Genomic DNA, 27,745 nt, shown 5'->3' on the forward strand with positions numbered 1-27,745 from the left:
TCTGATGAGCAAAGTCAATGGAGAAACCATATTCAGTTAATTGTATTACTAGCTTAACAACTTAACAGTGATTCACTTAACATCTGTGACAAGAAATATTGTAAAATGAGGCAAAACTCACTTAAACAAATGTCTCATTTAGCAACAGAAATTCAGGCTTAATTGTGGTCTTAAGTTGGGGACTACCTGTAATGGAAAGAACGAATTCTTCTTCTAAGAATTCAAGGGATCCTTTAGATGAAGTTAGACATCCATTATTTGCTCTAGGCCACCGTGGCAACACATCTAAAAGAGCAACTTCATATTACATTGTGTTGGATATTCTCCAACACAAAGGGCATTTCAAATACTTAGAACTTAGAATAAAGTGGATCGAAATTCCTGTCATCCTTAGTGATAGTTGCAAGTGATGGGTTTTACCAACACATCTGAAAGATACCAAGTTGGGGACGTTTATCGCAGTAAACTTTATTTTCACCTACTACTTTTTAGTTCATTCCCAACGTTCCTTCATTTGGGCTTCATTTTCCATTCATTATTTCTGCAGTTCATTCTGCTCCCTCCCTCCTGATTTCAACTGAGTTCTAAGTCAGCTCCTGCTGCCTGTATCTAAGTGGCATACATTTACTCCTCCCATTGTTGGCCAGGAAATTGGACCTACTAAGTTTCAGGGAGCTTAGAAACTGTTCATTTTACAGCCAATTTTAAAATGGAGACAGCTTTGAATTCAACTTTGTAGAGCAGTGGTTCCCAAACTTGGCAACTTTAACTCCCAGAATTGTGGACTTCAACTCCCAGAATTCTCCAGCCAGCTCTGCTGGCTGGAGAATTCTGGGAGTTGAAGTCCACAAGTCTTAAAGTTGCCAAGTTTGGGAACCACTGTTGTAGAGCTTCCCAACTCATCAGCTGGCCCTGGTTTTCTCTCATCCTCCCACAATGACCTTTCCACGAACTGTACACTCTGCTTCATGCTGTTCATTCAGTCCAAACAGTGTCTCTTACGTAAAGCAAATTAAAATAAACAGGAAGGAGTGGCAGGAGAGGAGAGAGTTATTAGCACAATTGAAACGCCTGACTTTTCCCATTCAGTTTTGCTCTTCCACTCACTTTAATTATAAAAATGAATGGAGCTTCTTTTCTTTCTTTAAATTTACTCTACTGCAGCCACCCCAAAAGACCACAGTGAATTCAACCCTCTCTACTTGCCTGCCAGCTCACCTGTCAACCTACACTCAACCAATCTGCTCCTTGACCTCATCTGTCCAAAGAGATCTTTCCTGCTACACAATTCCGGCCTAGATCCCAGTTGCAGCCCGGCATGTAGAAAACCAAATGACAGAATAAATTATCCATGATTAACTTTCCACAAGTTACGCTTTTTATTGACCTTTAAAGAAAAATTAAACAGTCTCCATTTGTTATTTGGAGCATTACAATCTGTGGTACAGATTTACTTCCCCATCTCTTCTTTGTGAGAACGTAACTGCATTGCCTCGGGCATAAATGTCTCTCAAGATTGGCGCTTTTTAAATCAATGGTCTGGCGCCAATGCATCCATTCATTTGCTAAATGGAAGCCCTTCAAGCTTCTGATTTCATTCCCATCAAGCACAGATGTGTGTTTCCCCCGTGGTTTGTCTATACAACACACACATCCAGTTTCAATCATTTAGTTCCCCTCTCTTCCACTGATTTATTCCAATTGTCTTACAAGCTTCCTCAAAATATTCCAAAGACCATATTTAGTCCTTGTATTGCCTATTTTGATTTAGTTTTGTTGCACTGTTATATTGCAACAGGAGTGCCCAAGATTATCAAAGCCACCCTCATCATGAAAACCAACCGCTCATAGATTTTAAATCATTCTAAAAGATGCCAGGAGAAATGGAAAAGGTTTAAAAGGATACACTCTGGTACTAGAGCTTTTTAGCCGTTTTCCTCCCACAAGCAAAAGGGGAAACAGAGGTTCAGTGGAGAGAATGGAATAGCTGCTTTTCAAAGAAGCCACTTCTGTGGCTGTATGCTTCTGTGATGGAAGACAGATGCCTTCGTGGTCTGAAAGGAACATTCAGACTTCCAGAAACACGCCTGCAGCTTTTTAGCAATTTGGAGGCCAGAGATCCCATAAAGAACAGAAGGGCCAAAGGCAACAGAAGAGACAGCAACTGGCAACTCTAATGTCTCTATATAGTTAGTTAAGCCAAAAATTCTGACAGATGAGTGGAGGGCAAGTATCGTCTAGCTAACGTGAAATTAAGAGATTTTTTTCCCCCATGCAAGGCAGGAGGGAATAATTAAATTAAACAAGCATCTTGTTAATAGAGAATAGGAGAAAAATGAAAAAAGAACATACAAATAAGCAGTAAAAGAAACACACACATACAGACAAGCAAAAGTAGAATCCCTCAAGCAAGCAAAGAGCAATTTTAGAAAACAGAAAGATTTTGTAATATAAATTCACTGTAAATAATAAACTCACAATCTGAACAATTTAAGATCTTAGCTTCTAAATTATTGCTGATACACGCCAGGCCCAAAAAAATGTCACGATGAAGCATTATGAAGATGATAAAAAGGCTTTTGATTGTGTTGATCATATCAAGCTGTGAAATGTGTTTAGAAAAAAGGGGGTCCCTGAATATCTCATTGTCCTCATATTCTCATCTTTCCTATTACCTACTCCTATGGGCATTTTATGACTATCATTTTGTTGGTTGTATCTTATGATTTATCACTTTGCTGCTTGTATGTGTACACTGAGAGCATATGCACCGGAGACAAATGTCTTGTGTGTGCAATCATGTTCCTGTTACATTCCATTCCATTCTATTATCTATATATGGGTCAGGAAGCCACAATATAGACAGAAACACAATTGATGGAATAGGTTTGCTCCAGGCTGGCAAATGCACAAGACAAGACTATGTATTCTCCCTTATTTATTCAGTTTATATGCTGGAAATGTTTTAAAGGAATTGGGATAGGAAGAAGATGAGTGTGGTTTTAAAACTGAAGGAAGAAACATCAATAACTTTGCTATAGCAGCATTGCTTTAACAGCTATAAATGTAAAGATTCTGCAAACTCTAGTAATAAAAGTCAAGGAGTACAGGTGAAAAATGAGACTGTAAAGAAATCCAGACTAATAACAGCAGGTACAACATCTAACCCAACAAGGAAGATATTGAAGTGGTAAATGGCTTTTGACTTTTAGGTTCAAAAAGTCAAGAAATATTCCCAGAAGAGCCATGAAGACCATGGAAAAGAGACACAGATGCTTCTAATTCAGGGGTGTCCAATCTTGGCAACTTTAAATTTTATGCACTTCAGCTACCAGAATCCCCCAAACAACATCTTTACATTTTTGGTTGTTAGAATAATGCCATCTATATTGCGAGGTTTCAGATGGTGGTTGAAGTCTGTAGATTTTGAAGTTGCCAAGGATGAAGTTGCCCGCTGTAATGTGTCTGTACCTACAAAGATCAGGATACTGCATGCAATGGCATTCACTGTGACACTCTGTGGAAACAAAAGTTGTATTTTGAGGAAGCAGGATTGAAAAAATAACAATGATGCTTTTTGATGTTGGGGAAAAAACTTCTGAGAATACGCTGGACACAAAAACAAACTGCTTATAGAACAAATCAATCCAGAGAGACCAGGCTTATATTAAACCACTTTAGATACACTATACAGAAACCCAGCTCTCTGAAGAAGGCTATAATGCTGGGAATGGTGGATGGAAAGAGAAGAAGGGAATGACCAAAGCAAGGCGGATGGACCCAGTTACAGTGACAATGGGTACACCTTTGGAAGACATTGAAGGACCAGATGGGGCAAACAAACCACCAAAGAGAAAATATATCTGTGTGGTTAGGGCACATAATTTCTAAAAAGACTATATAATGTGTGTGTGTGTGTGAGTGTTTTGGTGTATTTGGGTCTTTTCCCGTGTAAGCTTGTGAGTATCTTGGGGACGTTTCGACGAGATCCCACTTGTCATATATCTATATACCATTATTCTATGATACATATTTTCTTTCTTCAGATCAAAAGCTCCACCAACCTTTCTGGCATGGTGGCTGGGGGAATGGCAGGCACATGCATCAGCATGCATGCAAGCACATGCAATTCCATTTGTGTAATTGGTGGGTGTGCATGTGTCACTTCCACAAATTGAACTTCGCATGTGGGCATAAGTGGAGCTGCACCCACACAAATGCTCCCAGTCACTTGCACGACCTGGTTGGGGACCCCTGCTTTAGGTGATCTTCCCTTGAAATGTTATTTCAAAATTATTTTCTCCCCCCAATGTATCCCATGCTGAATTGTGGTTGGGTGACTATTCCTTACATGAGTTCACATACCATACTGTGCTATAAACCATGCTTAACGGTTCACAATGGTTAAATCCACAGTACTTGCCAGGCTAAACCATAACTTAGTAAAACCTTAGTGCAGTAGGCAAGTTCAAAAGGCAAGGACTTGCAGGTAAAGAAATGCATCTCCATTCCCCAACTGAACCATAGCATACACGTGTGTATATGTGTGCACACATGTGAGAGTGGATCTGTAGCATTTGTTTGTATTAGCATATCGTATTTCCTAAGAGCAATAAGTCACAGCTTAAATCTATTACTGGGTTTTGGCCAGTGGTGAAATTCAAATATTTACTACTGGTTCTGTGGGTGTGGCTTGGTTGGCATGGTGTGGCTTGGTGGGCGTGGCTTGGTGGGCGTGGCAGGGAAAAGATACTGCAAAATCTCCATTCCCTCCCCATTCTGGGGCCAGCCAGAGGTAGCATTTGCCAATTCTCCGAACTACTCAAAATTTCCATTACCGGTTCTCCAGAACCTATCAGAACCTGCTGAATTTCACCCCTGGTTTTGGCTTAGCCTGATGTATCAGAGATGTATTCTTTCTTTGACATTTCTGCTGTTGTTTCTAATTTGGTTTTATCTTCTATACAGCATACCTGCAGAGTTTCAAAACCATAACAGCTTAAAAGGAAGGAAAACACTTCAAGCACTGACCAAACAAACCATCATTGCTTTGCCTAACTACAGTACAAACCTGTGGCTGGACTCGCAGAACATGTTAAGCCAGAAGACCGTTTCTTTCTGCTTTAGCTTTTTGTGTGAATGTTGACATGTTGTAAATCATGACTTAGGACCTACATGCTTGACAGCCTGGATTCCTTAAGAAAATAGTGGTTAAAGCAGTGACTTAGCATGAGATGAGGCAAGAAAGCAATATTTAAAAACTGAACATAAACAAGCTTTCTGATGTTGAGTATAAGAGTAAAATCACTGGCTAGGAATTGTGTGCAAACAGATTTTGGCTCAGTATTAAAAGAAATGCCTAAGGTTTTTTTTTGGCAGCAGAACAGATTGAGTCTCCTCCACTGGAGATAATTAAGCAGACACCAGATAGTTTTCTGTCAAGGATGCCCTGAATTCATTTTGAATTAAAAATCCCTAACTGAGCAAAAGGCTTGACTTAATGACCTTCATGATCCCTGCCAAATACGCCAACCTGTTTTTTGATTGTCATGCTAATTTGCTAAATATAAGTTCGGAATAGGAAAAAAAGAGATTATGTTCCATTACATAGGGTAAACATTTTGCACCTTTCTCATTTTAGTGAAAGTAAGCCAAAATCCTGTTTTACTCCAAAGGAGCATCAAATGAAACAGCATCTGGTTAGCAGAACAAAGAGAAATCTGAGATTTGTGCCAAGGAAGTGGCAATGCAATGAAGAATGTGGCTTTACAAATATATTTGGAGGTATACTGTAATATAATAGTGAGGACCCTCATACTGCACTTTGCACTAAATAAAACTGAATTGAATAGCTGCTATTATTGTAAGGACAGCTTTAGTTACAAAAATCAACAACATGGATAAAGCAACATAAAAACAAACAATTCCATTGGTTTTCTCCGATATTGCAGACTTCTCCCAGATTTGCCTGCAAAATTATCCCAGAGTGTGAGACTGAGGGCGAGGCTGAACTAAAAACCAAACAAAATGACTGCATAAAAATGAAGAAATAAATAATATTTGTTTGAACGGCGGTTGTTTTTTTCACGAGAGCATGCATGGTGGAGCTACAATGCCCCTGAGTGGTTTCTTGCTTTCTCTTGTGTGCAAGCATTCAAACACACCCCTTTTGAATAGCTTCTCTCTATTGTGGCAAGCCAACACATACCTCAGGAAAGCTGCCAGAATGGTGGAAAGGAACATTGGAAGAAAAGAAATATGCAACTGCCACGGCTCTCTGCTTTACAAAACGTAGCAATAGCTGCTAATTGGATGCAACCCACTCCCCGGACATTTAACAGAAGCGCAGCAAATTGAACAAATAAATAAATTAAATTAATAAATTAAACAAACAAGCCAACTTCAAGAAGGCAGGTGCTGCAGGCCCAAATGAGGAAGAAGTGTCTTCAAATAGCAGAAGTGTGTGTGTGTGTGTGTGTGTGTGTGTGTGTGTGTGTGTGTGTGTGTCTGGGGGGGGGTGTTGCTCAGAATTTCAGGACCTTGGACAGAGGCACCACGTAACCAGATTGGGATTATGCAAGGTTCCCTTAACTCAGTGTTTTTCAACCTTTTTTTGTGCAAAGGCACACTTTTTTCATGAAAAAAATCACGAGGCACACCACCATTAGAAAATGTTAAAAAATTTTAACTCTGTGCCTATATTGACTATAGGCAGGGTGTTTTTCCCACGGCACACCTTACACTATGTCACGGCACACTAGTGTGCCGCGGCACAGTGGTTGAAAAACACTGCCTTAACTGGCGAACCAAATTCCTCTCCTCCTAAATTCTCTCTCTGATTCTCCTTCTTTTTAAATTAAATCCTACAAATCCACCACACCCACCAACCCCTCTGACTCTGTTTCCTTGCAAAGCACACTCTGACCACACCACTTCCACCATTAATTCAGTAATAGCTCTCCGGTTCTGGTTTTGACAAATTGCTGAGAAAGACATTCCTCTCTTTCTTTTGCCCCCCTTTTCCACCATCACCCCCTCCACACACACACACCATCTCCAGAGACCTTTAGCGTGGGTATGATTTCAATCCTAAATAATTAACAAGGGACAACAAGTGCAAAGGACCAGAAAACTCAAAGGGACAGCTATTTCAGATGATCCACAGCGTGTGCTTATCTCCATTTCAACCAATCGAACGGACAGATCTATTTCTTCTTCTTGGATAGCCGCATTCATCTTGTGCCAAATAGGCCAATACAGACTCAGGACCTTACAATAAACGCTGCAGAAGAAGAATCTCTTCCATGCAAGCCAACCTGCCCTCATCGTTGCTCTTTTACAAGTAGGAACATGCCTGCAATGTTTCAACTTGAGGCATTTGGCTTCCTTCTTACTTCTCTCAGCCCCAAATTCTGCCTAGGGTCATGTGGATGAAGGCTATGATCTGTCTCTCAGCGCCAATCGCTTGACTGTCTGCTGTCTGCACTGATTGCAATAGCAATAGCAATAGCAGTAGACTTATATACCGCTTCATAGGGCTTTCAGCCTTCTCTAAGCGGTTTACAGAGAGTCAGCATATTGCCCCCAACAATCTGGGTCCTCATTTTACCCACCTCGGAAGGATGGAAGGCTGAGTCAACCTTGAGCCGGTGGGATTTGAACCGCTGAACTGCTGATCTAGCAGTAGCCTGCAGTGCTGCATTTAACCACTGCGCCACCTTGGCTCTTGCAGATGCTGCTGATCATTGATTGATTTTTGCAAATGCGATTGTATTTATATGTTACATCCAGTTTCACATAAAAAAAGCACAAACAAAGCCAATAAATACATAATGAAACAGGATTTATTTTCTGAGAGCTCTATTGTTGATTCGTCATTCTAAAGGTAGTCCTTAACTTAACAACAGTTCATTTAGTGATTGGTCAAAGTTACAACAATACTAAAAATGTGACTTATGGCCATTTTTGACCATAAGTCAATTTTTAACTTTGAAAAGCATCCCCTCTATAAGGAAGATGTCATAGAATAAGCACCAGAGCCCATGCTGCAATAGTTAGCAGCTGCCCCCCTTTGCAGTCAGTTCTACTTGGTTCTCCCCACTTAGTATTTCTAGGGACATAACAATGTCTTAACCATACATGAAGGAAATCTAAGCAGCCTGTAGTAGTTATGAACTATTAGATGAAATAAAACCAGACTGTTTGTTGGAAACTAAGCTAAAGTGTACAGTAAATAGCAATAGGAATAGCACTTAGACTTATATACTGCTTCACAGTACTTTATGGCCCTCTCTAAGCAGTTTGTAGAGTCAGCATATTGTCTCCAACAATCTGGGTGCTTATTTTACTGACCTTGGAAGGATGGAAGGCTGAGCCAACCTTGAGCCGGTCACGATCTGCCAGGCAACCGGCAGTCAGCAGAACTAGCCTACAGTACTGCTTTCTAACCACTGCACCACCGCAGCTCTTATGTTTGGGACACATAATGTGAAGGCAAAAATAATACTGGAAAAGCTTAATATAGTACTTGGAAAAATCAACCTACAGTGGTATCTTGGTACTCGACTGCTATTAAACTCTTCAAATTTGGTACTTGACACATTTTGACATGAACATTTTGTCCCAGTACTTGTTGTTTGTTTGGTACAATGCACAAGCTAGAGTTCGTCAGTGTCAGCTGCCTGTGACTCATTGCCCTTCCCAGTGAAAAGAAAGGGTCATATGTTAGTCACATGGTTTGTTTGATACTCATATTTAGCACTTGTTGCACCTCCCGGAACCAATTAGCAATGAGCTTTGAGGTACCACTATATTGATAAATACGTAATAGATGATGCAAACAGAAGAAGCAATTAGTGACAGATGATCTTAGCAAGAGCCATGCCCTTGGTTCCCAGGAGAAAGTATTTTGTTTTGGCTACAAAACCCCAGCTGTCACTATTTTCCCCCTCCCTATCCCTTAGCTCCACTGTGGCAACATTGAAGCCTGAAAATGGCCTCGGTCAGGTCAGCTTCAGGGTTGACATGCAGACAATGTTATAACCAAAAATAAACATCCCTTACAGGTACTGCTGGACAGTAATCTTTAACTGATTTAATTTCCCCCCTTTAATTATAACTTTCAACTCTTTCCATCTTTGGTAATTTCAAAGAAGGGGGGGGGAAGCAACTTTGTCTGGAAATTTGAACAGGAACAATTTTTAAAAATCAAACTGTACTTGTTTGGCCCACCTCATTGATGAATGCTGTTTTATGAGTGCCACTATTAATAAGACAATTATCATCATTTATTCTTTCCAAATTTATTTCCCTTTGAGCTCACTGTTAACTGTTGTTGTCCCACTCAGGGATGGATGGATGGATGGATGGATGGATGGATGGATGGATGGATGGATGGATATGCATACATTCCATCTAAGAAGTAGACTAAAATCTGTGAAGGCTTATGCAATGTAAATATATTCATCTCCAAAGGTTTTCTTGCTGCTTGTGACAAATTAGTCCATACTTCATTCTTTAATCTGAAAGGTTATATAAGTATCCTTCTGATCATGTCTTAGCAGGACACAAAATCTGATGGTACTTGCTACACAGGGTTTAGAAATACACGGGATTAAATTTAGGTCTTACATGGAATGGGAGATTACCAGATCTGTAGGCAGGATGGGAAGTGAGAAAACCATCCATAAAAAAGGCAGTACGACTTCCTACCATTACATGCTTCTGAAGTCATCAAGAATAGAAGAAGATTTAAGCAAGTATTCAATCTTCCCACCTTTTTAGAACTGCAACACTGAGAGTTTATTTCATTTGTGAACAGATGAAATGGCTCCCAAAAAGATACAAATCTAAATATTACAACACGATTTGGGGAGAAACCCCCCAAGTTTGGTGCAGCAGGAGTTGGTACAACTCTCTGCCTGGCTTTCTTTGACCGATGAAGCTGCTTGGATGAGCAGCAGAATATCTCAAACCAGCAACTAAAATTAGTTTGAGTGCAATGACTCAACCTTCAGACAACTCTGTCTGGATGACTGAGAATCTTCATCGACATAATGCTTCACTTCTTAGGAAATAGTTAGTGCCCTTGCTTCTTCTATCTTGGACATCATCGTAAGAATGTGTTTGTTCTTTGGGTTGGTTGGTTAATGGCTTTTGAAGTTTATAATGTAAAACTGATGATTGCTCATAACAATATTGAGGCTGCACCCTGATATATGATTGTATTGTTTCAGATGGAAAGAAGAAGAAAAAAACTTAAGGTTTTCCATGAAAGAAAGGAGAAAAGTTTCAGTTCAGCCTGCTCATTGATGTCCTCATGTTCTATTCATAGCAATTTTTTAAATTGATCCAGAAGAATGCTTGCAAGTTACATTCCCAAAGTACAGCCTGAACTAGCACATGAAGACTGTGCTTAGAATGTCTATTTTATTAATTGATGGTACATTTACTATATCAATAATACAGTTGTGGATTTGGAAGGTTATCTAGGCCATTTGAATCCAATAGGATCACGGAGTTGAAAAGAGCTATACATTAGGCCATTGGAATGCAACATTTTGTTAGATTCATCTCTTGCTGGCTCCAACTATCCTCTCGCTAACACCAGTTTCAAGAGCCAAATCTGCTCTTACAAGTAGAAATAGCACTTAGACTTATATAATGCTTTATAGTGCTTTTACGGCCCTCTCTCTAAGCGGTTTACAGAGTCACCATATTTGGCCCCAACAATCTGGGTCCTCATTTTACCCACCTTGGAAGGATGGAAGGCTGGGTTAACCTTGTGCCAGGGGATATTTGATCTGTCAAATTGCAGGCAGCTGGCAGTCAGCAGAAATAGCCTGCAGTACTGCATGGTGCCACTGGGTCACCATGGCTCTTATTAGGTAGTTCTTGATTTACAATAGTTCATTTGGTGACTGTTCGAAATTACCTTGTACTGAAAAAAAGTGACTTATGATCCTTTTTGACATTTGGGACCATTGCAGTGTCTCTATAGCCACATGATCAAAATTCAGATGCTTGGCAACTAACTCATATTTGTCACAGTTGCAGGGCCCCACAGTCATGTAATCATTGTTGTGACTTCATGACAAGCAAAGTCAATGGGAAAGCCAGCTTCACTTAAAAAACGTGTTACCGACTTAACAACTGCAGTGTTTACTTAACAACTGTGGCATGTAAGCATTTGCAAAATGGAGCAAAACTACCTTAACAAATGTCTCACATAACAACAGAGGTTTTGGGCTCAATTGTGGTCTTAAGTCGAGGGCTTAACAAGTTTGACTGAACAAGGACTTAACAAGAGGTACTGAACAAGCTTGTCCTCGACTTACAACTGTTCCTTTAGCGAAGGTTCAAAGTTACCACTGCAATGAAAAAAGTGGCTTACAACTGGTTCTTGCACTGAGCAACCACCTCTATGTCTCATGATCAAAATTTGGGTGCTTGGCAATCAGAATATACTTAAAATGGTTGCAATGTCCTGGGTCATGTGATTGCAAACTTCCCATTTCCCTGAAAACAAAGTCAGTGGGGGAATCCGGAGTTGCTTTACAACTGCATGATTCACTTAATAACTGCAGCAATTTGTTTAAGAACCATAGCAAAAAAAGATTTTAAAATCAGACGTGACTCACTTAGCAGCCACCTTGCTTAACAATGGAAATTCAACTCCCAATTGTGGTCCCAAACTGAGGACCAACTGTATAAAGATTTCCAGGTCCTCTGTGATTGATGCTGTGTCCTGACATCACCCTTTCCCCCCTGGACACATTCCCCGACCCCCTCTGGTTTCCTAGATGAATGCACAGTGACACCATCCTTTTCTGAAGAATTTTCAGAGATGCCTTTTCAACCTCGGGGCCTGTTCCTGTCAACTTAACCTCTGTGTCTCCCTTCCCATTTGCTCAGCTGTTATTTAAGCATTATCAGTTTGGGAGACAAGCAGAAGGGTGCAAAATATCCTTGCTGGGGATAGAAGTGAAAAGACAAGCATTGGCTGTAGCCTCTGTTCATTTGGGAAGGATAGACTAACAGAACAGAAAAGAATAACAGAGTTGGAAGGGACCTTGGAGGTCTTCTAGTCCAACCCCCTGCTCAGGCAGGAAACCTTACACCGCTTCAGACAAATGGTTGTCCAGTCTCTTCTTAAAAACTCCCAGTGTTGGAGCATTCAGAATTTCTGGAGGCAAGTTGTTCTAACGGTCAGGAAATTACTCCTTAGTACTAGATTGCTTCTCTCCTTGATTAGTTTCCATCCTTTGCTTCTTGTTCTGCCTTCTGATGCTTTGGAAAATAGATTGTCACCCTCTTCTTCATGGCAGCCCCTTAGATATTGCAACACTGCCATCATGTCACTCCCTAGTCCTTCTTTTCACCAGACTTGACATACCCAATTCTCTTCATATGTTTTAGCTCCAGTCTCGTAATCTTCTTTGTTGCACTCATTCTAGAGTCTCAACATCTTTACAACAATCTCAACGTCAGGGATTCACAAGCTTTCTTCTGGATTAACTGAGAGATCTTCTCCCATTAGAACTGATATTAGGGAACAGATCTTCATCCACGCTTTTGAAATAATTAAAAAAAAATGTAGGAGGGAACTAATTCAGTAGCCCTGTCTTTTCTTTGTAGGAAGTTTATATCCCTTCAATCCTGAAATTTACTCATCCACCTTAAAACTATCCTGATCCTTTCCTAGGATTGAACTTTGGAGGGAAGGCAGTGTGATTTTAAACAAACCAACACAAACAAATTGTGAACAAAGGAAGGAATGTGGGCTAGCCACGTGCCAGCAAAATCCAGGCTCGTTATGTTTCTTCCTCCTCCATGGATAGATAAATATCTTTAGATTAGCTGCTCTAATTATTTTTGGGCTGGTCAGCTCAAGCACTCTTGCTTTCATTACAGATGGCAGGAAGAGGAATTAATGTCATTGAACATAGAATAATAGATTTGGAAGGGACCTTGGAGGTCTTCTAGTCCAACTCCCTGCTTGAGCAGGAAACCCTATACCATTTCAGTCTAATCTCTTTTTGAAGGCCTCCAGTAAGGCTCCTACTTCTAAAGGCAAGCTGTTCCAACATTTGATGCTCCATTATGAAATTTCTCTTTAGTTCTAGATTGTTTCTTTTCTTGGTTAGTTTCTAATTATTGTTTCTTGTCTTGCCTTTTGGTGCTTTGGAAAATAATTTGATCCCCTCGCCTTTGTAGGAGCTCCTCAAATATTGGAAAAGAGCTATCATATCACCCCGGTCCCACTTTTCATTAGACTGTAACCAATTCCTGTAACCATTCTTCATGGCATTAGTCAATTCTTCATGCCTTAATCAATCAGTTCTTGATTTCATGGCAGCCCCTTTGTGTCTCCAGCTCAAGCAATCATATGGGCTGCAGAGATCCAGAGGACCATTTGATGGCCAGGCAAGGCTGAAAGAAATCTCAAATGCATGGTTCCATCTCATGGCTATTTGGAGCTTTGCAGCACCCATAGGCCAGTGTTTCTCAATCTTGGTTCCTTTCAGATGTGTGGATTTCCACTCCCAGAATTCCCCAGCCAACAGCTGAAAACCGAACCCTTGATTCTCACCATATATATATACATATACACACACACGCATGCATGCACGCACACACACATACAAATACACACACACACACACACACACAAGCACGAAGGCGAAGGCACCAGCCTGAAGATGGTGAGTGGGACCTCGTTGAAACGTCAGCAAGATACTCTCAATCTTACACGGGAAAACACCCGAATACGCCAAGACCTGCATACCTGTACCCGTAAAAATCTATGAATATATGAAAATATATATACAGAGAGAGAGACAGAGACAGAGACAGAGACAGAGACAGAGAGACAGAGACAGAGACAGAGAGACAGAGAGACAGAGAGACACAGAGAGAGAGAGAGACAGAGAGACAGAGAAGTGCAAGAAAGATGATAAAGAGCCTAGAGGCTAAATTGTATGACAAGTGGTTGATGGAGCTAGATCTATCTAGCCTATTGAAAATAAAGATTAGTGGGGACATGACCAGCTGTCTTCCAGTACTTGAGGGGCTGTCACAAAGAAGAGACTTATTCTCTAGGGCACCGGAGGGCAAGACAAGAACTGATGGGTCGAACCTTGTCAAAGAAAGATGCAGCTAAGGGGACATTTTCTGACAGTGAGAGCAATTAATAATGGAAAAGCTGGCTTCCTGAAGATGTGGGTGTTCGATCACTCAGGTTTTCAAGAATAGACTGGACAACCATTTGGCTGGGATAGTGTAAGGCTGTGATGGCGAACCCATGGCACGCAGAGGCCATGTGAGCCGTTGCCCCAGCTCAGCTTCACGCAAGGGCGCCTCCCATCAACCAGCTAATTTTTGGGTCTCTGCTGCACATGCGCAGAGGGCGGGGGGGTGCAACCCCCCCCCCCGTGGCCCATTTTTGCTCCAGCAGGCTGCAGGGTGGCCTTCTAGGTCCAAAATGGATGCACAGGGGTGTCAAATGTGCATGGGGACTGGGGAGCGTGTGTGCATGCGCGGGGGGGGGAGCATGGGGGGTGTCACACGAGGGCTGGGTGGCAGCAGGGGGTGTTTTGGCACATGACAATTAAAACGGGTAAAGTCTCCAGCCTTGAGCAAGGGTTTGGACCTCTGAGGTCCCATCCAGCCCTATAATCTGAGGTTTTGCACTCACATGCTGAGATAAAACTTTGTGACTAGGTATTGTTATCCAGAATATCACCTGGGGGCTTTTTAATTTAAGCTGCTTAACTCCTCTAGTTGTTTTTTTTTATGCCTAGAAAGCCTCATTGCATTTTATAAATTACTTCCTTAATTGTACAACGTATAGTTCCCATACAAGGAAATAAAAAATTTAGTAATGTGACTTTCTTGAAAAAAGTTCCAAGATGACCAGCTTCCATGGCTCATGGAAATGTTGTCTATAAGAAGGAAGTATCTTTTCCTTCTTGAACTTACGTTTATCCATATGCATATTTCCATAATCATATAATCAATTAAAACAACTACAGGTGGTCCTCATCTTACAGTCATTCATTTAGTGATCATTAAAGTTATGACAGCATTGAAAAAAGTGACTTACAACCTATCCTTGTACCGTGCTTACAATCATTGCAGCATCTTCATGGACACATGATCAAATTTCGGGTGCTTGGCAACTGGTATATATTGGAACATCCCACGATCATGTGATCAACATATGTGACGTTCCTTTCTGGCTTCCAATAAGCAAAATCAATGGTGGAAGCTGGATTCACTTAATGACATAAGGTTCACTTAACAACTGCAGTGATCTGCTTAGGAAAAAGGGCCATCAAGCCTACTTAACAATTAAGCAACAAAATTTGGTCTCACGTTTGGTCATAAGTCAGGGACTGCTTATTAGCCTAGTCCTCAATTTTTCTTTGTGAGCAAATGCATCCGAAGAACCCAAATCTGGGATTCAGAAGCAGTTGTGTGTGATTCTCAGAATTCTGAAAGTTCGTTTTTCATAGTAGGAACGTAGCAAATTAGTCACGACAAATTTATTTATATAGTGATCTTAGCAAATGCTGCTTTAGGAATGCTTTGCTCACTGGAGCCCAATGAGGGTGTCAGGAGAATAGATGCAAGAATCTACACAGAGAGGAGTCATTTAAGTGGAATGTGCAGTATAAAAATGTGATGAATAAAAAATAAAAAAAATATAATAAATAGCCTGCTGAATGTCTCCAAAGATACTCTCCAAATTTTCTGGGTTGCCAGCATAGGTATGGAAAAAGTAAACACATGCCATGCCCAATAGCACTCAGTGGTGGGATTCAATTTTTTTTTTACTACTGCTTCTATGGCCGTGGCTTGGTGGACGTGGCTTGGTGGGCGTGGCAGGGGAAGGACATTGTAAAATCTCCATTCCCTCCACACTCCAGGGGAAGGATGCTGCAAAATTCCCATTTCCTCTTGATCAGCTGGGACTCGGGAGGCAGAGAATAGATGGGGGTGGGGCCAGTCAGAGGTGGCATTTACCGGTTCTCCAAACTACTCAAATTTTCCACTACCGGTTCTCCAGAACTGGTCAGAACCTGTTGAATACCACCTCTGAAAAACATGCATTTCATTACACACATGAATAGAGAAAAATATTTGACTTGGCTGACAGCCTCATCTATGATTATTAGTTACGATAGCAGTAGGAGAAATGCCTTAACCATAATCTCTACTTAGGCCTTGATTTAGTTAGTTTACTTTAACTATGATTGATTTAACCCTAATGGCTGACTTAGGGATACAGACAAACAAATATTTGCCAGGAATGATCTACCATGTTATTTATGGCATGGAGCTTTGGTAAAATTCTTCTCCATGATGAATACTAAACATGCCTTAACGTGTGGTACAAAAGAGATATAGGTAGTCCTTATGACAAAAATTGAGCCCAAAATTTATGTTGCTAAGTGAGACATTTGTTAAGTGAGCTTCGTTCCATTTTTCAACCGTTCTTGCCACAGTTGTTAAGTGAGTCACTTCAGTTAATAAGTTAGTAACCTGGTTGTTAAGCGGGTTACTTTGCTAGTAAGAAGGTTGCAAAAGGGATCACATGAGTCTGGGAGAGAAAGATGGACCAGTTGTCAAGCTTCTGAATTCTGAACACATGATTGTGAGGATGCTGCAAAGGTTGTAACTGTGAACAACAGTCATAAGTCACATTTTTCAGTGCCATTGTAACTCTGAATGGTCACTAAATGAACTGTTGTAAGTCAAGGACTACCTGTAATTCATCATGATTAATTTTGAAATGGAAGAAAAGGTGATTGAGGGTAGCCAAGACATATTTTCCTCTAGTCCTGTAATTGAGCCTAGAAGTATGGTTGTAAATCATGGTTGTTAAGCAGGTCACCATGTCACTGTACCCAATTTTACAACCATTTTGTGGTGGTTTTTAAGCAAATGTGACTGTGGGAAGTTGCAAATTATAGTCTCTGTTCTATATAATGTTCCACTTCCACTATCGCCTCATGAAGCACCACATAAAACATAGACGGTATCAGAATGTAAATAGATGACCACACCTCCTCCTCCTCTTCTTCTTCCTCCCCCTCCTCCCCCTCCTCTTCTTCCTCCCCCTCCTCCCTCCTCCCTTCTCCTCCTCTTCTTCTTCCTCCTCCTTCCTGCTCCTCCTCCTCTTCTTCTTTCTCTTCTTCCTCCTCCTTCCTGCTCCTCCTCCTCTTCTTCTTTCTCTTCTTCCTCCTCCTTTTCGTCTTCTTCTTTCTCCTCCTCCTCCTCTTCTTCTTCTTTCTCTTCCTCCTCCTCCTCCTTTTCTTCTTCTTCTGCCATATCTGTCATCGGATGTTGACGATCATGCTGGCAATCCTATTTTTATCAACAGCCGTATGAAAAAGTGCTGCTGAGTTTTGCCCAGTTCGTTAGGTTTTGAAGCCATGATGTTCTTCTTCTGCCTGGACCTCGTTTGCCTTCAATTTTTTCCCTGGAGGATTAAGTGAAGGATGCCATATTTTTCCGGGTGTCACATCGCATGTCCAAAATATACTTTGGGAAAGCATATGCTTTGAGGGGCAGCCTGGAACCCCACAGAGCATGCCTCCAAGTGTCGGATTGGAGGCCCTTACTCAGTATGGCTTTTATGCTGAGATGACAAGTCGGAGGGAATCAAATACCTCCCCTGGACCAACAGGGCTGATGATGACAACTGGCTCATCAGTATCGACTGAAGGCAGAGAACCACATCGGCCAGAACAGCTTCTGAAGAACAGCACACAATGTGGTGGCAGCCACTCCAACAGCGTGTGCCCAGCAGTGTAGAAAGCAAAGGGAAGACTACTGCACTATATATTTCCCAGAAAAATCATGTTAATGGCAACAAAACCAAATAATGGTCCCGAGTGCAGGCACCCCTTAAATGGGGCAGGGGTGCTAAGAATCTCTCGGTCCGCTAGAAGCACGATAAACCCCAAACTACAAATTGGAACGTGGAATCTGAGAAGCCTGTATGAATCTGGGAAAACACACAACCCTATCCAAGAAATGTCCAAATACAATTATCTCTATACTGTGAGTGAGTGAAATGCACCGGCCTGAAAATGGATAAAGACAAGAGGACAATTAACAAGTGAAGGATTCTTTTGTGACTGGTTTAAACTAAGACAGAATTTTTGAAAGGTTTAAACTTGATTTAAAAAATAGTTTTGTTTTTGCAGAAGCTAATTCTGAACTGGATGTCAGTTTATGTTCTGAAGTTGTCAGAATTTCAAAATCAGGTTATGAGTAGCTCTGGGGAGACCCATCATAACTTCAAATGCTTGCTGAGTAACTGGTTGTAACTTGGGGGACCAAATGTATAATCAAACAGTGATACATGATCTGTGAAGTGGTTGCAGGAAAGCTGGCAAAATTAAATAAGCCTATTGATGGCTGGGAGGCAATTCCGTCAATGAATTTGGGAAACTTTTCATTTTTCTCCAAGATCTGAAGCAAACCTTGGGGATGAATCCAATACATGGATTTTAAGACATGAATTTAATGAGGAGCCACTAACCTTGCAAGTTGTTTCCTTCCTACCAAAATCCAAAGGCATGGCTACAAATAGCATAGAAATAGAAATAGCATTTCTATTAGTAGTATAGTCTTATATATCATCCCATAGTGCTTTACAACACTCTCTGGGTGGTTTAAAATGTAGAAATATTATTTGCATATTGCTCCCAATAATCTGAATCCTCATTTTACCGACCGTGAAAGGATGAAAGATTGAATCAACCTTGAGTTGGTCAGGATCGAACTTCACGCTGTTGTCAGAGTTAGCCTGCAATACTGCACTTTAACCTCTGCACCACCAGGGGGCACCTGAAGCAGCTATTTTTCTAACACTTATTAAGCCTGGAGAATCACATTTCCACTTCGACCATGGAAAGAATATTGAATATATAAAAATAAGGCAAAAGTTCATATTAACATTATTCTAGTTTATTTGTATAAATACCGAAGGTTAAAAAAACTCAACTTCCTTCATGCCAATGAACTGAATTCATTGTAAAGTATCCATATTCTCTGCAGTAAAATTACTCCTTTTTACGACCTTGGGAATCCTTTACAACTACAACTATCAAAAATTAGCCACATGGTTTTCTGCCATTTTAAAGTACAGACTGCTAAGTTAATGAAATAAAAATAGCAAATGGGGGGAAATCTTTTATTCAAACTTCCTCAAATCCCCAAATAAGTTACCCAGACCTAATCCACGTATCAAAAGATAAAAGTCTATAAACCCAGATAGAGTTAATTAAATTCCAGTGGAACTGTATGTTCACAAGAAAAACATCATAGGTGACATACCTACACACACACACACACACCTCAAATGTCACCCTAGAATCAGCACATAAATATTTCCACATCCACAACAAGCTCCCCTATAAAACTGGGTTCACTGTACCCCATTTCACTGCAGCTGCCCCCAGAGTAAATCCCTCTGCTTTGGGGAATAAATATTTCTCCTTTCCTTACAGCGGTCTAGATCTCATTTTTATTTGTTCTTGTGCAACCCCAGCTCAAGTTAAATTATTCTTCTGACAACTCTCTCTTACACACTTACACATTTGAAAAGGAGAATTATGTTAATCTACAGGAGCAAAAATAACAACAACAACAAAAACCAGGAGGAAATTGGTAGTACCCTTTTCAGCCAACAAATCTTAATAGAAAACATAGCCTTTTGTGAGCAACAGCTGAGTTTATGCCTTTTAATAAAATCTGATGGTCTGAATAGGCACCAACAGACTCTGTGACACTTATTTAAGTAAGCTATGTTGAATCCAGTGGGTATTACTTCCACACTGATGTAGAAAATGCTAATCATATTTTGTAATGCATGTCTTAAAAATATTTTAGCAGCTTCTAGAGAGGTAACAATATTATTTTACTAAAGGGCGAACAACCAGACAAGATGGGCTCAGGAAAAAATTAGTCTGTTGGTGCCGAAACAATAAAGCTTCCAGTTTCCTGGATCAACCTTCTTTTTGGTCATGAGACCTACCTACAGTTATGGGGAAATGTTCGAAGCAGGCTGGGCCCAAATTCTCTAATTCAGAAATCCTTTCATAATCCACAGTCTTCTGCGCCTGTCTTGCCTTCTTTTCCAACAACCTCATTTAAAAGGAAAATGAAGTGTGTATAAAGGAGCGCCTTAAACTCCTAGACGCCCCACGCATGCATATGATTATGGTTGAGAACATGATTAAATACATAATCCCCAAAGATCCTTAAAAACAACTGCTTGGATGGGAGTTAAGCTCTTCTTTAACCTTCCCTCTGCCATTTCTTCCATCAGCAAGCGATACAAGAATTCTGTGTAAACATCAACCTCCTCTCTCCTCTAATCCAGAAAGCACCTTTGCAGAAGGCCCAGTTGCCAGATCCATTTATTTTTAGAGAGAGCACCTGAAACCCATCTAACAGCTTTCATAGCAACCGTGGTCCAACAACTCACTGCCAGAGAGAGAGAGAGAGCATGAGAGGGCATTTGCACCCCAATTTTATTTATAGCACTCAGAGAGCCTCTGGACTCTGGTCTGTTTAAATTCATCAGCAACCCACCAAAGTGCATTTCCTAATGTTTTCTTAATTTTTTTTAAAAAGTGTGTGAACAGTTTGGATAGGTGCAACACATCTAAAAAAACCAAATAATTATTTGGTTACAACATGAAAATGTTTTTATCTGTGCCTCTATATTTGTCTGTCTGTCTGCCTACCTATCCTCTCCCTCTCTTTCTTTCTAACTATCATCCCTCCTCCTCCTTCTCTGTCTCTCTCTCTCTCTCTCTCTCTCATCTCTCTCTCTTTCTATTGATCATCTCTCCTTCTCTCTCTCTTTCTCTCTCTCAACTCTCTATCATTTCTTCTCCTTCTCTCTCTCTCTTTCTATTATATCTCCTCCTTCTCTCTCTCTCTCAACTATCTATCTATCTATCTATCTATCTATCTATCTATCTATCTATCTATCTATCTATCTATCTATCTCCTCCTCTCTCTCTTTCTATCTATCATCCCTCCTCCTGCTCTCTCTCTATCTTTCTATCTATCATTTCTCCTCCTCCTCTCTCTCTCTATCTGTCAACTCTCCTCCTTCTCTTTCTCTATCTTTCCATCTATCATCTCTCCACCTCTCTCTCTCATCTCTCTTTCTATCATTTCTCCTTCTCTCTCTCTCTCTCTCTAATTATCATCTCTCCTCCCTCTCCTCCCTCCTTCTCCCCCTCTCTATTTATCTATCTACCTTTGCACTTGCTCTCTCTCTCTCTCTCTCTCTCTCAACTCTCTATCATTTCTCCTCCTCCTTCTCTCTCTCTCTTTCTATCTATCATATCTCCTTCTTTCTCTCTCTCTCAACTATCTATCTATCTATCTATCTATCTATCTATCTATCATTTCTCCTCCTTCTCTCTCTCTTTCTATCTATCATATCTCCTCCTGCTCTCTCTCTCTCTCTCTCTCTCTCTCTCTCTCTCTCTCTCTCTCTCTCTCTCTCTCTCTCTCTCTCATATCTCCTCCCTCCTCCCTCCTCCCCCTCTCTATTTATCTATCTACCTTTGCACTTATTCATGAGTTTTCAACAAGTTGTAGAAGTTGCCTTACTCTAAATGTTCTACATTGGAACAAAAAGCCAAAAGAAAAAAGAAAGAAAAGAAAGAAAAGGAAAGGAAAAAAAAAACCCCCTACATGCATGTGTAGGGGTAATGCACAGACTTCTTTACTGCAGCCCCAACATAAGTAAAGATTAAAAGATGGATTTTTTAAAATTGAATTTAGATGAATTCTGGATTAAATTCAAACTGTCTTGAAAAATCCCCCAATGGTCACTCAGATCCTAAAAGCTTGCTCAAGAATTGTGGGCCACAAGAGTTACTTTCTGTGAAAGAAATGAGGAGCCTGCTTGACTCTTCTTAACGTCATCCTTTGTTTAGATTCACACAATGCTGCACTTCTGTGGAAGCCTCTGTAGAGATGGAGGCTGACTTTGAAGTTAAATTGGGGCTCCTGTATCTCGGCTGCAAATATTCAGATGCCCACTAGAGAGCAGCAAAGGCTTGCTACTCTCTAGTGGTCACTTAGGATTTTTACAACTCAAATTTGGTTACTTTAATTAAGCATAAAACGGTGTTGCAAAAATGGCCACTAGTGGGTAGGCACTGACCATCTGGACACAATCTAGCAAACTATAGCAGCAAGAGACATGAATGGTTTCTCTCTTTCTCTCTAAATGCAAGTAGAGGTAAGCTAACTTGATGACGTAGGAGCTCTCGCAAAGCGCTACCCAACTCCTTTGGAAAACCATGGCAACCGATCCAAGCCTCACGTAGCCTGGCAGGAGGAGGAAGGAAATCCACACACTTAGAACACTTCAATCTGCTCTTTGCCAAAGCAATATCTGTATTTCTCCATCTAACCCACTTTGGAAGATATATCTCAAAAATGGAAGAGGATGTAAGGGGGGGGGGGGAGAAACAGCCATGCTTCTGGGGAATTTTGTACAGAGATTTTTATAGAGTGTATTTAAACGTGATCAAAATGTATTATATTTATCAAGTGATGGGCTAAGAGTTAGAACAGAATAGAACAGAATAGAATAACAGGAGTTGGAAGGGACCTTGGAGGTCTTCTAGCCCAACCCCCTGCGTATGATCACAACCTCATGTACTTTGTGTGCCCATTTTACAGATCAGGAGCTAAGCAGCAAGTCTGAAACCCAAATGTTCTCATCTCTGGGTCATTCTGAGTCTCACACTCGGCCGGTAGGTTGCTACCGAGTTGCTGCCTCCAAGATCAATTCATTCCTTAATATGAAAAAGTCTACACAGATAGTCCTCAACTTATGACCATAATTGAGCCCAAGGTTTCTGGTGCTGAATGAGACACATTTGTTATGTGAGTTTTGCCCCATTTTAGGACCATTCTTGCCATAGTTGTTAAGTGAGTCACTGCAGTTAATAAGTTAGAAACCAAGTCAATTTGTCAATTTTAATAGATTTTGTTAAGTAAATCTGGCTTCCCTATTCTCTGCTTGTCAGGAGGTTTGCAACAAAAATGGTCATATGACCCTGGGAAACTGCAACGGTTATAAATAGGAACAAGTTTCCAAGCATCCAAAGTTCGATCACGTGACCCCTGAGGATGCCGCAATGACTCTGTGAAAAATAGTCCTAAGTCACTTTTTTCAGTGCTGTTGTAACTTCAAATGGTTGTTGTAAGTTGAGGACTCCAGGTAGCCCTCAACTTACAATGGTTTGTTTAGTGACTGTTCCAAGTTGCAACAGCACTGAAAATGGTGACTTACGACCATTTTTCATAGATACGACCTTTGCAGCATCCCCACGATCATGTGATCAAAATTCAGGTGCTTGGCAACTGACTCGTACCTATGACCGTTGCTATGTCCTAAGGTCATGTGAACCCCCTTTCGCGCCCTTCTGACAAGCAATGGGGAAGCCAGGTTCTCTTAGCAACCAGGTTAACTCACTTAGCAACTGCAGTGATTCACTTAATCACTGTGGCAAGAAAAGTCGCAAAATGGGTCAAAACCCATTTAATGAATGCCTCACTTGACGACGTAAATTTTGGGCTCGATTGTGGTCGTAAGTCGAGGACTACCTGTACTTGCAGTTCACTTCTGGATAACAAACTCTTAAGTAACAAAACCACGGAAGCCTTTTCTTTATGCCAGCTGCCCCCAACCTTTCTGGCTTGGCAGCCTGCCTGGGTGGGGTGGGGTGGGGTAAGGAGGATAAAGGGAATGGTTCTTTGTGAGTGGCAGGTGTGCATGCAAGAGTGCACAGCTCCATTTGCACAAGCGACAGGTGCTTGTGCGGCCCGGTTCTCAGCGAGTCACAGACCGGTAGTGGGCCATGGTCTGTGTGTGTGTGTGTGTGGGATGTCGGGGACCCCTGCTTTATACAAAAGGATTTCCTAAGTTGCTTTATCAGCCTGACTGGAAATGACTCACCTGCTTCATTTCTAAATATTATTCTATTAAAGGCTAAACAGGGAAGCCAGAGTGACAAAGAGGCAAGGGCTAAACTAGATTCCCCCGTTACTTTTATAGACCTTCTACCCCTTTAGCAAGAGAAACTAAGGCACAAAGTAAAAGTTTTCCTAACATGCAGATACAGTGCAGCGAAGGGGGAAGCTTCACCTACTGAATTTCTATATGCAATAGAGGAGCTCAGTATTCAGGTGCCCTATGACTGCTCCCCCCCCCCCAACCTTTTGGGCAACAGGGGACCATTTACCTAGAGCAGTGTTTCTCAACCTTGGCAACTTGAAGATGTCCGGACTTCAACTCCCAGAATTCCCCAGCCAGCGAATGCTGGCTGGGGAATTCTGGGAGTTGAAGTCCGGACATCTTCAAGTTGCCAAGGTTGAGAAACACTGACCTAGAGAGATATTTTTTTTCCATGGACTGGAGGAGGTGTGGTTTCATGTGCTGCCTGCATCCCATGGATGGGGCTTTGCTTGTTTGCGTGGCCCAGTTTCTGGCATGCTGCAGACTGATGTGTGTGTGTGCATGCGTGTGCGTGTGCGTGTGCGCGCACACTCATGATCAGTCCAGAAAGTTGCCTATCGTTCTTAAAGGAGGTAGGATTGGAATACAATAAATACCTTTAAAATATTGATCCACACATTGTTTGTAAACCATAGTTTATTTAAACAGGTTTATTCAGTAACCCATAATCAGCAGGGCTCACTCAATGCACCTAGCAGTAAGAGCATAATTTCTGAGCTTTCCCAACAAGATAAGCCAAAAGGAAGCAAACACAGCCACAATCATTCCAAAAACATCTTTTAGTTAAATTCTGGAGATTTCCTCTCTTTAAATTAAATTCTCCTAACCATCCTTTGTAGAACTCTGATTATATTTGGAAGTATTCCAAAAAAGTATATAGGAAGTTCTTGACTTATCACCATTCATTTAGCAATCATTCAAAGTTATGATGGTACTGGGGAAAAAAAAACCCAGTACTCCCCTTTATGACTGGTCCTCACACTTATGGCTGTTGTAGTGTCCCCAGAATCATGTGATCAAAATTTGGGTGCTTGGTAATTGGCAGATATTTACAAAAATTGCACCAGGTCACATAATCATGATTTGCAACCTTCCCAGCTGACTTTCAACAAGCAGACAATGGGGAAAGCCAAATTTGCTTAATGTATGTGAGTACCTTAATGCAGTGTTTCTCAACCTTGGCAACTTGAAGATTGTCCGGACTTCAACTCCCAGAATTCCCCAGCCAGCATTTGCTGGCTGGGGAATCCTGGGAGTTGAAGTCCGGACATCTTCAAGTTGCTAAGGTTGAGAAACACTGCCTTAATGACCATGGTGATTCGCTTAACAGCCATAGCAAAAAAAAAAGTCCTAAAATGGATGCAATTCACTCAACAACTACCTTACTTAGCAATTTAGATTCTGGTCACAATTGTGGTTATAAGTTGAGGACTACCTCAACTTATATGCCCAAGAGAGCTCTGACTTAAGGGAATAGTCTATGTTTAAGTGCAAAAAAAGAGAAACCGGAATCACGAACCTGTCATAGATCCTTGTTAGCTGAAGACTGGTATGGTGGTGTAGTTACAGATAGTCCTTGACTTACAAAAGTTCACTTAGTGACTGTTCAAAGTTACAACAGCACTGAAAAAAAGACTTATGACCATTTTTCACATTTACAACCATTGCAGCATCCCCATTCGGACATGCGATCCAAATTCAGACGCTTGGCAAACTGATTCATATTTATGACGGTTGCAATGTCCCAGGGACACAAGGCCCCCTTTTGCGACCTTCTGACAAGCAAAGCCAATGGGGAATCCAGACTCACCCAACCACCGTCGCTACTAACTTAGCAACTGTAATGATTCATTGCACAACTGTGGCAAGAAAGGCTGTAAAATGGGGGCAAAATTCACTTAAGAAATGTCTCACTGAGCAACGGAAATTGTGGTCATAACTGAAGACACTCTGTATTCTGTCCAGCTGAATTCTAATCCTACCTCCATTCCTAAAACTCGCAGGGGGTCTTGCCTTTGGCCGCTGGACATTTCCCTACCTGAGCTCACTGCAGTGTAAAAAGAGAAGGGATGCCCCCATGTTTTTTTTTTGAGCCTCTTGGAGAAAGGGGGTGGGGTGAATAAAATCGTTCATATTCCCCTCAAAAAAAAAATGTCTAGGGATGAGGTGAGGAAACCAACTTCAACGTGCCCAGATGCACTTGTGGAATTCCACTGAATACAGCATACCCAAACCAAGCCTTTGCCTTAAGCCTGGCCTGATTAGAAAAGAAGAAAAGAGCTGACTGGCTTCATTAGGCTTGAGAGAGAAAGAGAGAAGTTATGCCCCACCCTTGAAGCCACAATTTGCTTCCATCTGAATTATTGATGCCGAGAAGGGACAACTCCCTTCAGCTCAGACTTCGCCATGGCTAAAAAAAAAATCCAAACCCCTAAATATGCTCTTGTTTTATATGGGTGCCCACGTGTACAACCGAACAAGCAATCTAAATCTGTCCTCTTCAGGTGGCTTTCTGAATTCAGGGAAGCCACATCCCTACGTATAGTACATTAAAATAAAAAGAAGAGGATTTAAAGGAAACCAGAGTTGCAGTAGAGAAAGAAAAGGGAGGAAACGGGATCCAGAGAGTTGCTCCCATTGAAGAACCCGAGTTGGGTTCTGCCAATTCTCAGTTGTGCCCCTCCCCCCTTCAGCGCAAGCCTGATTCCACTTGGGTACCAAAATGATGCCCCTGCGAGGCACCCTCTCCACTAGGCACCGATTGTGCAAGAGAAGCAGACACGCAAACACACTCTCACAAGTTAAAAGCCACGATTTTTCCCTTTCGTGCAGCTTTGTACACGGAGCAGAAACCTGCCTTTGTTTCCTGAGCTCCGAGGGATCGTCCTCGCGTGCAGGGAAGGGGTTCAGGTGATCTCCCGATCTTCCCTTTCTTCCTCCCTCCTCGATTCGATCGGGAAACGCCAAACCAACAAACGCATTAGTTCTATCCCGCAACGCAAAACGTGGAGGTTGGGCACACAGTTCAGCCCTGGGAAACCCACCCATTTGCTCGCGCCAGATCTTCCCAGAAAACCGAAGTCCCGAAGGGGCGCTTCTTACCCATTTTTTCCCCTTCCCAGGAGGAGTGGCGATTGTCCTGGACAGATCAAAAAGCAGGGCGAGACGAAAGCAAAATGAAAGAGGAGCAGCGGGCAAGAACAGAATCGTTGGCTTATTTTTTTTTAAAATTGTGGTTGCCTCTTTTTTCCTCTTAAAAAAAAAAAAGCTCTCCAACGGAGCTGTCCACGGTCCGTGGTTCTGAAACGTTGCTGGCTGAGGGGTGGAGCTAGGAAGGAAAAGGTGGGGTTAGAGAGAAGGCTAAAGAAAGGCAGGGGTGGACGGGGTGTGTATGCCTGTTGTGTGGAGATGTGGGGAAAGGGTCCACAGATTGCAAGTTCAACATATAAAGCGATATCCATTCTGGAAGAGGGCATGGAAGTCATGTAAGGCCTTGCACACAGAGCCATGACTTAATGTAACATCTGTATATCTTTCTTTTTGTTCACCTTAAAGAAAGGTGGAATGCATGCTGCATTCTGTATTTTCCTTCCTGAAACACCACTGAGTACTAATACCCCTATACACTTATCTACGTATATATCACAAGGGTCTGTGAATTCAATTCAGCCT

General features: G+C 41.5%; 1 protein-coding gene across 1 annotated transcript in view; it reads right to left on the reverse strand.

Moving 5' to 3' along the window:
* The window catches only part of SYT5 (synaptotagmin 5), a 40,569-nt gene extending 13,195 nt beyond the window's left edge, over window positions 1-27,374 (reverse strand). Inside the window, exon 1 of the mRNA XM_014053278.2 lies at window positions 27,176-27,374. Within this exon, the coding sequence (XP_013908753.1) occupies window positions 27,176-27,179 (4 nt within the window). The 5' untranslated portion in view covers window positions 27,180-27,374. The remainder of the gene's footprint in view (window positions 1-27,175) is intronic.
* Between the last annotated feature and the right edge of the window lie 371 nt (window positions 27,375-27,745).

Source organism: Thamnophis sirtalis, unplaced genomic scaffold (genome assembly GCF_051295495.1).
Source record: "Thamnophis sirtalis isolate CommonGarterSnake01/CBP01778 unplaced genomic scaffold, rThaSir2_p1.2 scaffold_4, whole genome shotgun sequence".
Lineage (NCBI taxonomy): Eukaryota > Metazoa > Chordata > Lepidosauria > Squamata > Natricidae > Thamnophis > Thamnophis sirtalis.